This window comes from Myxine glutinosa, chromosome 1 (genome assembly GCF_964187855.1).
Source record: "Myxine glutinosa chromosome 1, kmMyxGlut1.1, whole genome shotgun sequence".
Lineage (NCBI taxonomy): Eukaryota > Metazoa > Chordata > Myxini > Myxiniformes > Myxinidae > Myxine > Myxine glutinosa.
The window spans coordinates 187662362-187679455 of record NC_136261.1 but is presented as its reverse complement, the minus strand read 5'-3'; the positions used below and the strand labels follow the sequence as shown (position 1 = coordinate 187679455).

Genomic DNA, 17094 nt, shown 5'->3' with positions numbered 1-17094 from the left:
GTATTGAAGAAGCACATCCTCAAAGCCTATGAGTTGGTTCCGGAAGCTTACCGGCAGAAATTCAGGAATGCCAGGAAGAGGGAGAGTGAGACCCATGTGGAGTTTGCTAGAGTGAAAGAAAATATGCTTGATCGGTGGTGTGAGTCAAAAGGAGTCGGGAACGACTTCGAAGCATTGCGTGACCTGATGCTGGTGGAGAAATTTCAACAGTGTGTCCACGAGGACATCAAAGTGTACCTGCAGGAAAAGAAAGTACCGAAGTTGTGGGACGCAGCCACCATGGCAGATGATTATGCCTTAACACACTGGATAGGGGTCCACAAACCTAACTCCTCGCCTAGATCTCCGCAGGGGAGGTGTGGAACAGCAGGTGCGGAGAACGACAATACATGGCGGCGGCCTCGAGATGATTATGGGGACAACGCTGATACCCGAACTGTTCGAAATCAGGGGGCTACGGGCCCAAGACAAACTTATTTTTCGGGGGGCCCGAGGCAGACCACGAGTTTTTCCTCCGGGCCTACTTGCGCTTTTTGCTAGAAACCTGGACACTTGATGTCCAGTTGTTACCTCATGAAAAGGGAAAACCCAGAGCGGAGTCTGACTATTACCACTCCGAATGCGATGGCAAGCGTAAGAAATCGCCCACGGAAGAGATACCAACCATTTATTTATGAGGAGTTGGTCTCACTCAAGGGAGACTTGACTAACCCAAGACCGGTTAGGGTTTTGAGGGACACAGGAGCCCATCAATCCTTAATGCTTGAAGGCATTTTGCCATTGTCAAAGAGTACCGCAACTGGTGATAGTGTTCAGTTACAAGGGATCGGTGGCTGTGTTAGTGCCCCACTTCATGTCATCCATTTGGAATCCGATTTGGTGTCAGGACCGGTCGCCGTCGGTTTACAAGCCACGCTTCCTGTAGAGGGAGTATCTGTGATTATCGGGAATGATTTGGCCGGGGGGCAAATTTATGGTAACCCGTGGGTGGATAAAGAGCCCCGCAGGGGAAATAACACCACCCCAGCTCGGGATGGCGACAAAAGTTCCAAGTTATTTGTAGGGGGACTGAACTTCAACACAGAGGAAGAAGTTCTGACCTCTGTCTTCAACAGATATGGGCCGCTGGTGGAAGTGCGGGTGGTAAAAGACAGGGAAACACAACAGTCAAGAGGGTTCGGCTTTGTCACGTTTGCAAGCACAAGAGATGCCAGAGAGGCAGAGAAGAATTGGAATGGTAAGAATTTGGAGGGTCGGACCATAACAGTAGGGAAGGCATTTCGTAGGCGTCGAGAGGTCTACAGAAGAGGACAACTTAGCGGTAGTTTTGGGGTTGGCAGCAGCCGATATTACTATGGAGGCTCCCAGAGTTACGGCACCTCCCGAAAGAATGAATGTCAGAGCACTGGCCGAGAAGGAGACCGCCAGTCAGGTAACGGCTGGGACAAGGGGTCCCACCGTAACTGTTAGGAGTCTGGAGAAGTTGAAGCACTATATACGGTGGAGCCGCCGAGCCGGGGCTCCTACACGGACTAACCGTGAACGCCACGTTCTTAAAGGCGTCCAGGTAGTGAACTTTCCTGCACGGACTAACCGTGAACTCCACGTTCTTAAAGGCGTCCATGTAATGAACTTTCCTCCCCGGACTAACCGTGAACTCCACATTCCTTAAGGCGTCCATGTAGGGAATACTCAGCTGGGCCTCCCGAAAATGTGCTATCGAGAGGTTTAACTTTGGGGCTTTGGTCACCACCTCTTAACCGTCATTCAAGAGAAACTAGAAGTGGTTGACGCTTGGTCCAGAGGGAATTAATCTAGGGGATGGTGTGAAATTTTGTTGCTTTATTTTTAAGTAATAACTGTGTCCGGGGGGAACTGATGATTTGGGGGTGTGAGTTATCTGATTTGTTTATCAAAGTTGGCCGGCAAAGAAAGTTTTCGCTGGGTTCAAACTTTCTTTCTTGAAGGGGGGGAGTGTTACGGATTTATGTGAATTTATGTGAATTACTATTCAGGTCATTGCTTATTAATGTTTATTCGATTAAAGGTTGTTGTGATTAAAGGGTCAGGAGCCCTTCTGGGAAAAAGGAGACCGGAAACGGAAGAAGAAAGACATGAGGTCCGGGAGAAGCGGCGATCTTCTTCCTCTTCCTCGCCCAGCGCCGAGAAGAGTGGTGTCGATATTGATCCGCATTGGGAACGCTGCGTTGGAAAAGCCCGTCTGGTGAGAGGAGTTACCGGCGCGGGGTAATTACCGGTTACGCGTCAAATTGCCGTGGGTTCCTGCACGGAACCCAGCGTCCGGCACCGTTTACCTCAACGTCTACAATGACGCGTACGGCAGGCGCCTTGGGCCTCGCACGCTTTGTGAGCCCCGAAGCCGCGATCACGAGCACCGACCTCGGTGGGCTGCCGAGGAGGTGTCCGCGGCAGCAGCCGTTCCCGGTACGGGACGTGCACGGTGGAAGCACGTCAGGAAGGGTCCGTTCAACCGCCCACGTGCGGAGATCGAACTACAGGAGTACAGAGACATTGGGAGAGAGACATTGACCATGGAGGGAGTCGGGAGTGGGGCTCACGTGAGGAATGTATAAGATGGCCATCTTAGAGCTATTGTAGATGAGTTTACATCTTAGTAATGTTGTTGATTGAGCGTTGATTATTACCTTCGCAAAAGCGGAAGGTTATGTTTTGATCGCTGTGTATTTATTTGTATGTCTGTGTGTGTGTATGTTATTCGCATAACTCAAAAAGTATTCAACCGAATTGCATGAAATTTGGTGGGATGATTGGTTATTATACGGGACACATTTGATTAGATTTTGGGAGCAATCGGGTCAAAGGTCAAGGTCAAGGTCACGAAAAGGTCAAAATCGTATTTTTAACAAGTACAGAACAGTAGCTGCGGCGAAGGTATGCGCTCTACCGAGTGCCCGTTCTAGTTGTTGATTGATTGGGAATACATTATCCATTAATCCGGATCCTTGGTGTAGGGGTTTCCTATTGACTTGAATTGTTTGTGTCTTTCATATTGATTGTGTTGCGAAAGCGTATAAATCATATATCTTTTCTGGCGGGGTGCCTCCCCACGGTCCGGGGGTCCACCGAGACCAGGTAGTTACCAGGAGGACCACGTAACAGAATTGGGGGCTCGTATATATATATATACGAGTTATATATATATATATAACTTTATATATATATAAATATATATATATTATATAGTATATATATATATATATATATAATATCTTTATATATATATAATATATAATATATATTATATATATATATATATATATATATATATATATATATATATATATATATTATATATACGTATATATACTATATATAATATATTATATATAATATATATATATATACGTATATTACGTATATATATATATATAATATATATATATATATATATATATTATAATATATATATATATATAATACATATATATATATATATAGATATAGATATAGATATAGATATAGATTATACAGTCACGTGAAAAAGTAAGTACACCCCATGTAAAGTTTTGACTTTTTCAAACATATTTCAACATACAGCTATTTGAACTTTATTTCAAAAATATTGATAGATAAAGGTGATATCATTATAACAAATTATCATGAAACATTTACATTTTGTAGTCCATTTGTATAATTTAAATAAACATGAATGCAAATTTCGCATGTGGAAAAAAGTAAGTACACCCCGACATTTATCACTACTTCAAATACCTAATATTAGAATCAGATGCCACCAGCTCAGGTGCAAATGATTAGAAAACATCGTTAGAGAGGATCTTGGAGGAACCTGTCCTTCTTTAAACCCATAGACATTTCGTTTGGTTTGCTCTTTGTTGTTGAAGTGTGCCGGCGTTACCACGCCTCGATCAAAAGAGCTCTCTGAGGCCTTCAGAAAGAAGGTTATAGATGCCTACAAGTCTGGGAAGGGAATTTAAATCGATCTCCAAAACAATTTGAATTCAATCATTCGACTGTCCGGAAGATCATCTGCAAGTGGAGGAAGATTCCAAACAACTGCCAACTTGTTCAGGCCAGGCTGCCCTAGCAAGTTCAGCCCAAGAGCAGACCGCAAGATGCTGAAAGAAGTCTCTAAGAACCCCAGAATGTCATCACGGGACCTACACAGGTAGCTCTTGCCACTGTTGATGTCAAAGTGCACGAGTCTCCCATTAGAAAGAGGCTGCACAAATTTGATCTACATGGGAGGTGTGCCAGGAGGAAACCTTTGCTGTCCAGAAAGAAACATCAGGGCAAGACTAAAGTTTGCCAATGAACACCTAGGCAAAGACCAGCACTTCTGGAACAATGTGCTCTGGACAGATGAGTCAAAGGTGGAGATATTTGGCCCACAGTACCAGAAGACATGTTTGGCGAAAACCCAAAACAGCATTTGGCCACAAGAACCTGATACCAACTGTAAAGCATGGTGGTGGAAATATTCTGGTTTGGGGCAGCTTTGCTGCATCAGGGCCTGGGCAGCTCACCATCATATAATCCACTATGAATTCTTCATTGTACCAGAGGGTGCTAGAGGATAATGTGAGGCCATTCTGTCGGAAAGTTGAAGCTCAACCGAAGGTGTACCTTGCAACATGACAATGACCCTAAACATACCAGTAAATCCACCAAGGAATGTCTGAAAAGAAAGAAATGGAGGGTTCTGGAATGGCCAAGTCAAAGTCCGGATCTAAATCCCATCGAGATGTTGTGGGGGGATTTGAAACGAGCTCTGCATGCAAGAAACCCCTCAAACATCGCACAGCTGAATAGGAATTCTGCATGGATGAGTGGGCAAAAATTTCTCCCAGTCGATGTCAGAGACTGGTAGATGGTTATAAGAAACGCCTACTTGAGGTTGTTTCTGCCAAAGGGAGCAATACCACCTATTAGAGCCAAGGGTGTATACTTACTTTTTCCACATGTGAAATTTGCATTTATGTTTATTTAAATTATACAATGGGACTACAAAATGCAAATGTTTCATGATATTTGTTATATTATATCACCTTTATCTATCAATATTTGTTGAAATGAAGATCAAATCGCTGTATGTTGAAATATGTTGACAAAGTCAAAACTTTACATGGGGTGTACTTACTCTTTCACGTGACTGTATATGTATGTGTGTATATATATATATATATACCGTGAACTCAACATATTTCCCACCCACCAGGGACCAGATATATATACTGGTCCCTGGTGTTGGGTTAGCGGCTAGGGTGCCGGCTTAGGATCCTAGGATCCTGGGTTCGAATCCCGGTCGATTGCTGAATTAACGCCAGGGGGGTTGACTCAGCCTGTCATCCTTCCGAGTTCGGCTAATTGAGTACCAGTTCACTGGTAATTCCCTGTTTGTCATTAAAGGCGGCAAAAAGGGTTGGCGTCAGGAAGGGCATCCGGCCGTAAAACATTGCTTCAAAAAGGGGACCGAAAAACAGCAACAACCATGGTTCCCGAAAAAGGCCAACCCCCGCTTTGCGGGGAAAAATGGCCTCTAAAGATGGTTATATATATATATACATACTGTATATATATATATATATATCTATATATATATATATATATATATATATATATATATATATATATATATATATATGTATATATATATATATATATATGCAGCAATACCCCCATTTTACACCATTTCGACCTACATCAAATCCGACTTTACGCCACTCTTCTAGAGTAAATTTCAGTTCAGCGAACGTCATTATGTGTGACTTTACGTCAATCTGACATCATAATAGGAGGACGTGAAAAAATATATTTAAAATAAATAAAATAGTACATAAAATTAACAATAAAAGAAGCTTAAAAAAACAATTTAAAATACAATAAAAAGCACATTAAAATATAAAAAAATGTACGTATACATACGCGTAGCTGCTGTTTCTCATTCAAAACAAAGGTGACGCCATATGCATTTTGTCCTGTGCTTTGATCGCGTGCTTGCTTTGCCTTTCGCTGTTATTTTTGTGATTATTCCTTTACTGTGTAAAACAACCAACGCAACGTGGCAACGGCTAAACATGACGACGATGCCGGCTCGGACGACCGTGACCATGTCATGCCTCGAGCCGGGGTGCCTCGTCGGGCACCTCGCCGGCATCCAGCGTCGACGAACCGATCGACGTGTTCATGTGCACATGTGCATGGATTTGCAAATGCCTGCCTGTACATCGTCATTTCTGCATATATCACATCGTCCAAAAAAAAAGAAGCAAGCAACTTCGGCCGCTCGAGGAAAGACGGGGCACGCCTACGACTCGGAGGCGAGCGTCGATCCCCGGGGCGGCCGGGTTCACGGAACCCTGAGCTCGTTCGTTCGTCACAGACGACACGACACGACCACCGGTGAAACTGCTCTGACACGTTGGGTAAAGCACGCCGTGGTGAAGCGGGCCGCGGAGCCACTCGGCACACCAGCCAGCCCACGGTCGACACGTCCGTGCCGGTCATCCTGTTCGAGGAGAAGACCCGACCGATAGAAAACAACGGAGGAACTCCCGACGGGGAGCAGCAAAGATTCAGGGCGAAGCCGCAGCCTCCTCCAGTTATTTACTCTAGTTTTACGGTGTTTGTCTTCATTTTAAGGCATTACGCCCGGTTTACGTCAAAAACCGAGTAACGTCACGGCTTATGGAACCAATTAATGATGTAGGCCGGGGTATTGCTATATATATATATATATATATATTGTAACGAATTTGAGAAGTGTAACGAATTTGAGAAGTGTAACGATTTTGAGAAAGTGTAACGAATGTGAGAAGTATGGTTTTGTTGTGTGTAACTGACCCTCGTAATGTAAAGAAAGGTCGAAGCTCGTCCTCTTCGTTAATTTCATAAACCTACACACAGGACACCATATATCCTTTTAAATAGTTAGTCCCTTATTCTCTGTAGGTTAAGGATGTGTTTCCCACTAGTTTGACTCTTCATTGCACCAAATTAAATAAGAGTAGGCCCTCCGACGTCCCATGGCAGCTTCCAAGTGCCAGGTTTGCCACTTTGCTGCAATTGACTCTTTAGGCACTTTGCTGCATTTTCATCTGCCGTCCACTTTGCTGCATTTGACTCCATTACGCACGAGGTAACGACGAAGAAGAAAGGCGGGTCTCCACCTCGTCATAGAGGGGAGGAGTAAGTCGGCCCCGCTCATCCAACCCAGAACGAGGGGTTTGGCTTGAGAGGGCGGAGAGAGAACGCTTGGGGGAGGTTCGAAAAGGGTGAAGGGCGGGGCCGATATAACCCGCCGCGGGACGCTCCCCAAGCAGATGAGCTGATATGAGGAGATGAGCAAATGAGCTTTTTGGAGAAGATTGAGGTCCGAGGATGAGTGAGAGAGAGGTGCGGCAGATGCGCGATCCAGCTAAAGCAGCCAAGAGAGAACGAGACGTGAGGGGGTGCTGATACTGAGCAATACGCCGAGACCCTCTAGGCCCTATTGCCGGCTGTGGAGACGCGGAGCTGCCAGCTGCTGTTCGCTTCGAGCACGGAACGTGGACCTCGACGGTGTGGAATTGCCCGGACCTTTCCTACCCTGCCATCAGCTTGGACCTTCTCCTCCCTCCAGTGATTCCTGCCATCAATTCCCCCATGTAAGTGTGCCCGTTTGTCCGTCTTTCATGTTGTCTTGGGGTATTAATTAAGACTGCCATATATAAGCTAATCATTGCACTATGTCTCCTGCTCCTTCAATTGCCTTATAAATCATCTTTCTTTTCCTTTCTGCTTAGTGTGTATAAATAGTAATAAATCTTGTTATTCCCTACTTTGTTTTTACTTCTTCATGCTCTTTCGGTCGCTTTAGAGGTTTCCATATTTAGTGCACGTGGCGCGACTCGGCCAACGTTTGAGAATCGGGTTAGTCTTTGGTAATGCTAATGGCTCGAACGTCGGGTTGCTAAAAACCGCTCGGCAACTAACTAGACCATCCAAACCAGGGTTCGAGCGGTACTTGTCTCCCTAGTCTGCGGAGGGACGGATAAAGGTATTCGGGATAAACCCTGGGCCCATAACCCTGATCCGTTCCATCCCGTGGGATAGCGTTACAAGTACTAGGAACGGGGAGACGGCCAGCTTAACAGGACAAGGGGCTAATCACCCCTTGCTAACGGGAGAGCCGTCCTCCGTATCCATAACAATATATAGATATATATTTATTTAAGAAACAGGAGGTAAATTCCTGCGTGGGGCTAGTGTGAAAAAATTCTGACTCAACCCGGGACTCAAACCCAGGAACCTCATCACTTACGCGGTGACAGCCCACTGAGCTATTGAGTCTCCGGGATATCCTCAGAGATTTCTCGCACTAACACTGCAAGCTATATATATTGTATTACATATATATTGTATTAAAGACACTCTAATCCTTTAATTTGCCCTTTTTCTCCTTTTACTTTTCTTCTTCTCATTCTTGTTTTTTTTTTCCAGCCCCAGCAACCTTATCTAACTACCCTCCTGCATTAATTATCCTCCAGGCACATATTTTATTTGCAGTCTTTGAGGCTCATGGAAGAGAGAAACAACAGGAAGCAAAGAGTCAATAAACATGAAATGTGGTTAAGTGGGAAGAGTGGGACAAGAACATGTAGTTGCGTTGCAGCACAAGGAGAGGAGTTGCAGGAGAAAGTGGGACAGGGTCTCAGTGTGTGCAAATGTCGGGATTAGTAGTGTGAGATATTAAGTGCAGCTGAGCAGCAAACTTGAAAGCCTGGAGCACAGAGTATGATACAGCATGCTTAGGAATGAGTCCATAAGCAAAAGAGGGAGTGGAGGCACTGAGGTGAACATTATGTTTAGATTGGAAAGGATAACAAGGTAAAGTTTTCTTTTATAATAAATGTGACATGTATTGGCAGGGTTTATTTGGAAAGAGAGTTTGGAGTGCAGGAGAGGCAAGACCAGAATAGAGCTGGTCAATGACCTGAAGGTCACAATCGTCCTGTGGTGAGCAAGAAACAAATCTTGAGACTCAGCCTCCTATTAAAAGATAACAACTCCATGCTCACAAGGGGGAAAGACATGTGAAGCAGTATCACCAGTCCAGAGTAGAGAGCTGTACTTCATGATACTTCGGATGAAGCCTAATATGACATTTTAATTTGAGAATGATAGGAGGGATTTTGCACTGTTGGAAAATCTGAAATTACAGCCAGTTTTGGTGATCAGCTTGGGGATACGATGTGCCCAACACATGTGATAGCTGATGGCGAAGTCTCGGAGATCCAGAGAATGTACTTCTCTCAGAGTTTGAGCGCATACATTTAGATTAATTGGGGGAATTTGCACATTTGAGTCACACTTTATACTCAGTCAATATTTGTGATTCCATGTAAACATTCTTCTTATTTACCCTTCCTCTCCCTCTTCCTCTCTCTTCTTTCTTTTCTAATCGTCTGTTTCTTTTTGTAGGACTCCCTTCAGAGTGTCGAGGAATTGATGAGAAAACATGAAGATTTGGAACAAATGTTTGCTGCCCAAGAGGATAAGTTTACAGTGCTTTCCAAGCTTCTCCAGGTTTGCAGCACAAAAGACAAATAAATGGGGTAAACGTGTTAATGGTTGGAATCATATGTGTAGAAGGTGGTTTCCATGCTATTCATTCAGTGTGGTATCAGTAAAACTACAATGTGGGAAATAGTGCATAACAAGCTCGACTCTCACAGTTAAATGTTATGGTCAAAGGTAATTTTGAAATAATTTGTTATGTGGTGAGCACAACCTATTTCAGACATGCAACACAACCATAAATTGCCAAATTCCACTTTTTAAAGCCGCGTCGCAAGACGCTGGTCATAGAGTGCCCTCTGCTGTTGTTGTTGTTGTTCTTCTTCTTCTTGTTCTTCTTGTTCTTGCAGAGAAGACAAAACCTCAAAGCTCCACCCATTGTGGGAGAGGCTTCATATAAACAAATATCCACCATTTTATTAACTCGCATAGCTTTGAGGCCTGTTTTGTAGGCCCGTCGTGTCTTCCTCTCTCACACAGTTTTATTTCAAATCAAATTCGATATATCATTTCATTTTTCACAGTCGCTAACATAGTTTTAGACTCGGTTGAAAAAAAACGGGAAGAAAATCCGATGAAAGTTGCCCTTTATAGAACGAAATGAATTCTCAAAGGCCTGTAACTTCAAGTCCATTGAGATTTTTTTTTTTTAAATCGCGGCATGGTCAGTCATACACCGCCCAAAATAAGAGACGGGAAAATGCCGAGTTTATATATTTTGTTTAAATCGCGGCATGGTTAGTCATACACCGCCTGAAATAACAGACGGGAAAATGCCGAGATATATTAAAAATTCGTCCATTTGATGACAATCGTCACGATGAAATATTTAATTTATACGTCGTCACAATAATGTGGAGAGAGGAGCATAGCTTCGTTCACGTGTCGCCACACACGGGAAATTGCCGAGATTTTTTTTTTTAAATCGCGGCATGGTCAGTCATACACCGCCTGAAATAACAGACGGGAAAATGCCGAGATATATTAAAAATTCGTCGCCACACACGGGAAATTGCCGAGATATATTTTCAATTTGCACAAAAATAACATCAAGTAATCGAATCAATAGGAATGTCCTGTGCCTATAACATCGACGTTATAGGCACAGCTGCATCTAGGCATTGTGTAACATCGACGCGGCTTTTGTTTTAATTAAAACTTTTTGTACTTGTTTACTTATAAAAATGGTTGATTATAAGCTGGAAGTAATTTTAATTTACACATTCTTTCTTTTGCTGATACCATGAGATGAAGAAATGATCAATTTCAGTATGTCTTTAACATTTCAATAGTTTTACCCAGCGCACGAGATGCGAAAAGTTGGGTTAAGCAATTGGTTCATGTCTGCACTATCAGTTTATGATCATTAGTTTATGATCGAGGAACAACTTATTTAAATTGAGTGTTATATTTTGAACACGAATCGGATCATGAATAGGAAGACAAGTTTCTCGTTTGTCTGCCTGTCTGGCAGTCAAACAAAATTGAAAATCATTCTAAACAGGAAAGTCACTGTTTTTTAAGGACGTTATAAAGGATACAAACAACAGACACAAATAACTAATGTAATGTGTTAGATAGGGTGGTGTAATCGACACTGGGTAAAATGGCGGTAAAACCTGGAATTAATTTATTTATAGGACTTTTATAATCTTTATTTAATTTAAAATTGAATTATTTACTTGATCACTGTAGAACACAAATCGCTTTCTTTGGACTTTCAAAACACTTCCTTTTAGCAAAATTTTAGCAATTTTAGCAAGTATTGACTTGGACATTTTGAATAAGGATGGTGTATGAAAGACTGCTTCAATAATACTGAACTTCCGGAAAATTTTCAGATCCTTAACTCTTAGATGCAGGCGTCAAAAATCCTACATAAACGTAGCCATTGGGCCATTCGTTGTGTTTTTTGTTTTTTTTCATCGATTTTTTTTTCTTTAATATTCTTTTTCAATCCAAGTCGATGCTCATGGATGTGTATTTGCTCAGAAAATGTGAATCATTGATCCTATTATTTGGAAGAATCCCACACAAGTAATGAATGCTTTTTGGGTTTTTTGGTTTTTTCCAATTTTTTTTTTTGTTCTTGGTTTTTCAACTTTTTTTTCTCCAAAACGTTGAAGCTCGTGGAGGAGTATTTGCTGAAAAAATATGATTCACTGATCCTTTTATTTAGAATGTATATGTCCACAACATTGTCAAAAATCCTACACCAATGCAGTCCTAGGGAGCCCGGGCATTTTATTTACTTATCATGATTATGTGTAATGTGTAATGGGTAATGTGTTATGGGTAATGTGTAATGTGTTATGGGTAATGTGTAATGTGTTATGGGTAATGTGTAATGTGTTATGGGTAATGTGTAATGTGTAATGTGTTATGAATGAAGGTTTTACCTCGAATCGTAATGAAATATTTTTATATTTATTCCATCGAATTATTTATATCCAAGTTATAGTAGCATACAAGAAGGCTCATGCAAAGCAAAAAAATTATATAACATGGTTATAACACAAGAAAAATTATGAGGCGCCTCTAATGCCCCAGGCCTGCATTCGTGTTATGAATGAAGAATGAAGCTTTTCCCACGAACCTGAATGAAAATTTTCATATTTTTGTCACTGAATTATTTGTGACCAAGTTATCAGAGCATATAATGAGGCTTATATCAAGAAAATAATGATATAACATAGTAGTACAACAACATTTATGCGGGGCCTTGAAGGCCTCAGGCCTGCATTCGTGTAGGATTTTCATGTTATAAGTGAAGAATGAAGATTTTCCCTCGAGCCCGAATGAATTTTTTTTTTTTAATGTCACTGAATTTTGTGTAACAACATGAAAATCAGTGAAAATGAGGCTCATTCCAAAAAAAAATGGTACAACATCGTTTTTTCAACAAAAAAAACATTGTGGGCCTCCGAGGCCCAATCACTGCATCCAAGGGTTAAAATAAATATTTGATTTTTCACTATAGTATAGGCTTGAGCACTGTGTGGAGTATAATAATGTTATATGAACTCTCTAGTTCTTATTTTACGTGTTTATTTGCACAGGCAAATAATCACACGTTGTGGTTTTGTGTATATGTGCATACATTGTGATTTTGTGTATATGTGCATGTGTTGTGATTTTGTGTATATGTGCATGCATTGTGATTTTGTGTATATGTACATACATTGTGTTTTTGTGTGTATGCACATGTGTTGTGACTTTGTGTATATGTGCATGCATTGTGATTTTGTGTGTACAAGTACACCCACTCTGTACGGGAACGACAGGCAGGGTTATGTTATTATCCACTCTGGGGTACATCGATTACAATATAGGCTCTGACCTCAATAACACCACGGGTGTGCTCAGTTGTCAAGTTTCTTGTGGAGCGCTCACAAAGTGACGTAAGCATTCAAGAAAGCACTCCATTCAAATTTGTTGACAAGGAATGGCAGGCTTGTCAAGTGCTAGCTAGCTCATTGGTCACTGAACATACCCTGGGTGTCCTCCCTTTCAGTTTAGTGTTAAACAGCATGAGCGACTGTTTCAAAACTTAATCACAAGTGTTTGTGATTTATAATATGTTGGGGTGCTCTGAGGTAGTGGTGGACAGCTGTTTTGAAGCCCTGGAGGAAAGAAGGGGACAGAACAGACTGGGAAAGTTGGTTCCATAGGCAAGACAAAAGAGGACAAATGAGTGGAGATGAGCAGTGAACAGTGAGCCTTGACTTTGCGAGTTTAACACGAAGAGGGTTACTGGTAGACCGTGTGCACCTTGCAGAAACCTGAGGGGCACAGAGCTAAGCGAAGGTACAGGGTGTGTTGTAAATCAATACTCAGACCTCTTTCAAGTAATGAGGTTTTATTGAACTATATCTCCACTCATCCTACAGCACAAAATAATGCACAATCATTAGCACTACAACAACAACACAACATGCATTTTAAAGGCCATTTTCCCTGCTAGAGCGGGGGTTAGCCTTGCGGTCCCCATGACAATCTTCTCCATTTTGCCCTATTTTCTGCATCTCTCCTTGTTAACCCCCTTGCCCGCATTTCTTCTTCCACCATCTTTAGCCAAGTCTTTCTCGGTCTTCCCCGTCTTCTCCTTCCTTCTACATTCATTTCCATCACTCTTCTCAACCAGTCACTTTCATCCTTCCTCAACACATGACCAAACCATCTCAACCTGTTCCTCTTCACAGCATCAATCACAGGCTCTATTCCCATCATCTTTCGCAATTCATCATTTGTCTTCCTCTCTCTCAACGATACTCCGCACATCCGTCGAACCATTCGCATTTCCACCCTTTCCAACCTTCGTTGCTGCTCTACGTTCATTACCCATGTCTCGCTCCCATAAATCATAACACTTCTCACACATGCAGCATACACCTTTCCCTTCAGCTTCAACGACACTCCCCTCATCATCAGCACGCCACTCAATTCCCGAAACTTCTTCCATGCACATCTCACTCGAGCAACCGTTGCCGAGTCTGATCCACCTTCTCCATTCAGCATGTCTCCGAGGTAGCAAAATGTTTTCACACCTTCCAGCTTCACACCGTCTCCAAGATCCAACTCAACATTTCCTCCATCTGCAGCTCCCTCTGTGCACACCTTACATTTGAATGTAGCTGCCACACTGGTTAATGACCCTCTCAGACCACTACATTTTTGATGAACCCACTCAGCGCACATTGTACACTGAATGGAGTTCACTCCGACACCCTTCCTACACACAGCACAGGGCCACTTCCCAGTTCTTTCCACCTCACCACATGCTTTACCACTTGCCATCACCTTCGTCTTTCCGATATTCACCTTCAGACCTTTTGTCTCCATACATTCCTTCCACGTGTTCATCTTTTCCTTCAGTCCATCCATACTTTCCGCAATCAACACCAGATCATCTGCATACAACAACTCCCACGGTAAACCCTCCTTTACGTTCTGAGCCAGCACCTCCATCACAGCTACAAATAGTAGTGGACTTAGTACCGACCCCTGATGCACTCCCACCTTCACCTCAAACTCACCACTGTTCCCGTCCTTCGTCCTTACAGCTGTGCGCGCTCTTTTGTACATTGCCATCACTACTGTGATCAACCATTCCTCCACTCCTAACTTCCTCAATGCCCATGTCAATACTTTGCGTGGAACCCGATCGAATGCTTTCTCCAGATCAACAAACCCAAGAAACAACTTCTTCCTCTTCTCCATGTACTTCTCCTGCAACTGCCTCACAATGAAAAGCGCGTCTGTCGTTCCTCTTCCTGGCATAAATCCAAACTGCATTTCGTCGATCTTCACTTTCTTCCTTATCCTCCTCTCCAACACCCTTTCCAATACCTTCATTCCATGCTCCAATAACTTTATCGCTCGGTACGAGCCACACTCCAGAGGGTCACCTTTCCCCTTGTATAGAGGGACGAGGGTACTCAGTTCCCAATCCACTGGAATGCGGCCTTCTTTCACCACCAGATTACAGATCTCTGTCATTCTCTTCACACCCCAACTTCCTGCTGCCTTCAACATATCTCCCACAACTCCCGTCGGCCCTCCTGCTTTTTTACCCTTCATTGCTTTTATCGCTTCCTCAACTTCCTTCTCAGTTATCTTCTCTGCCGGTCCTAAAACTGGATTACTCTCTATGTTGCCATCCCATTCATTCTCAGTATTCAACAGCATTTCCATATATCTTTTCCATCTTCCTTTAATTCCATCTGGGTCGACAACGATTTGTCCCACTTCATCCTTCAAGCAGCTCACCCCCATCACATCACACCTCTCTTTCGCTATCTGCTTTGCAATCCTGAATACCGCTCTCTGACCCTCTTCCGAATCCAAGCTGTTGTGTAAAACCATTCAGGTCCACACAACTTTAGTCCAATGGTTTGGTTTAATTGCATTTAGATCATCACATTATCCTGTAAAGTAGAAATACACAATAAGTATACGATGCGACATCTCATGGGTCCATTCATCTATCTATAATTCCAGTAATCTCTGTCTGTCTGTCTGTACGTTTGTCTGTGACCGCTGTTTCTCGACAACCACGGGTCCGATATACTTTTAACTTGCCAGGTATATTGCTGGGGACCCGAGGATGTGCCTTTTCAAGGTTTCATATTAATCGGACAATTACTTACCGAGCTATGTCCAAAAAACGATTCAACCAATCAGAGAGCAGCGAACGATCGCGTGTGCCGAACGTGGCGGGCACACTCTGCCTCGGATGGCACATTTGAGAGCGTATTCATTTATTTCACGTTTGCAAACTATGTTGGCGTTAAACTATGTTTTACAACTAATAAAAACGAATTTGCGATTCATTCGCTTTCCTGCGCGTTTGTGCACGCGATGGCGATTTCTTTACCAAACTCCGGAAGCCGTTCGCTTTGGACCAAACCATTGCATGTAAATAGAGGGGGGGGATTGTCACCACTCGCAAGCCGTTCGCTTTGGACCAAACCATTTCATGTAAATAGAGGGGGGGGGGGATATAATTTTAGATATAGATATAGTACGGGCATGCCCTAGTATCATTCAATGCAAGCAAGCTGGATATTCTCTACAGGCGTACCGTTAGCGAGGCTACCGATGTAACATGTCACAGGAGAAGTCTCTGGAGCACCGTTCGCAGCAGCGGGTCTTATAGTCACGCCCCTAGCGGTGTCAACGTGCAGCGAGCATCACCCCGGGTTCAGTACGAATACGATTTCACTACATTCTCCCCCCCGTCAGAATTATACGGCCGTGCGGCTAAAAGCGAGTGAGCGTCAGCACGAATAGGGTGCGGAATATCAGTCGACCCAACCGTATCGGGCCGGGCGGCGAATTTCTCTGCCAGCACGCGTCCGAAATTCCCCGGGTACGGCATCACGTATCCCTGTGTCCCCGGCGTCAGAGGCGCCAACAGGGTCGGGTGACGAAGGGGGTAACTCCAAGTCGTCGGGCCCAGGTAGTCTCGGCGAGGGGAGGGTCGGTAGACTTTCGGAGATGGGAGCGTCGGGAGAGGCCATAGACTCATAGATGGGTTCGATTGGTTCGTCCGATTCCCTACTTAGGTCGTCGACCCCGCAAGGGGCAAGGTGACGGACGGAGACAGTAGTCTCACGGCCATCAGCCGTCATCACACGAGCATGCTCAGGATTAGCCTGGAGAATCTGCACTTTGTCCACTAGGGGGTCGTACTTGCTCGCGCGAACCGCCCGTTTAAGGTAGGCCGGCCCGGGCCCAGCGAGCCAACTGGGCAAAGACCGTATACACCCCGAGCTCCTGGGGTGGTGGAAAAGTCGCTCGTGGGGAGTTTGGTTGGTTGCCGTACTCAGGAGAGCCCTGATAGAGTTCAACGCCGCAGGTAGCGACCAAGCCCATTTATCGAGGCCCCGGCCGAGGGTCCGGAGGTGGAGCATGACGGCCCTCCAGATAATCCCGTTGAAGCGTTCGATCTGCCCATTAGCCTGGGGTCTGTACGGCGTGGTGTAACTAGATGCAATGTTATTTTGGAGCAGATAGCCGCGCACCTCCTGAGAC

At 43.7% G+C, this 17094-nt stretch overlaps 1 protein-coding gene across 4 annotated transcripts in view; it reads left to right on the top strand.

The window, feature by feature from the left end:
- SPTBN5 (spectrin beta, non-erythrocytic 5) overlaps positions 1-17094 on the top strand; it is a 305552-nt gene that overhangs the window by 250622 nt on the left and 37836 nt on the right. For all 4 annotated transcript variants that reach the window (XM_078781338.1, XM_078781331.1, XM_078781325.1 and 1 more), the window contains one exon: positions 9463-9567. In XM_078781338.1, the coding sequence (XP_078637464.1) occupies positions 9463-9567 (105 nt within the window). The remainder of the gene's footprint in view (positions 1-9462; positions 9568-17094) is intronic.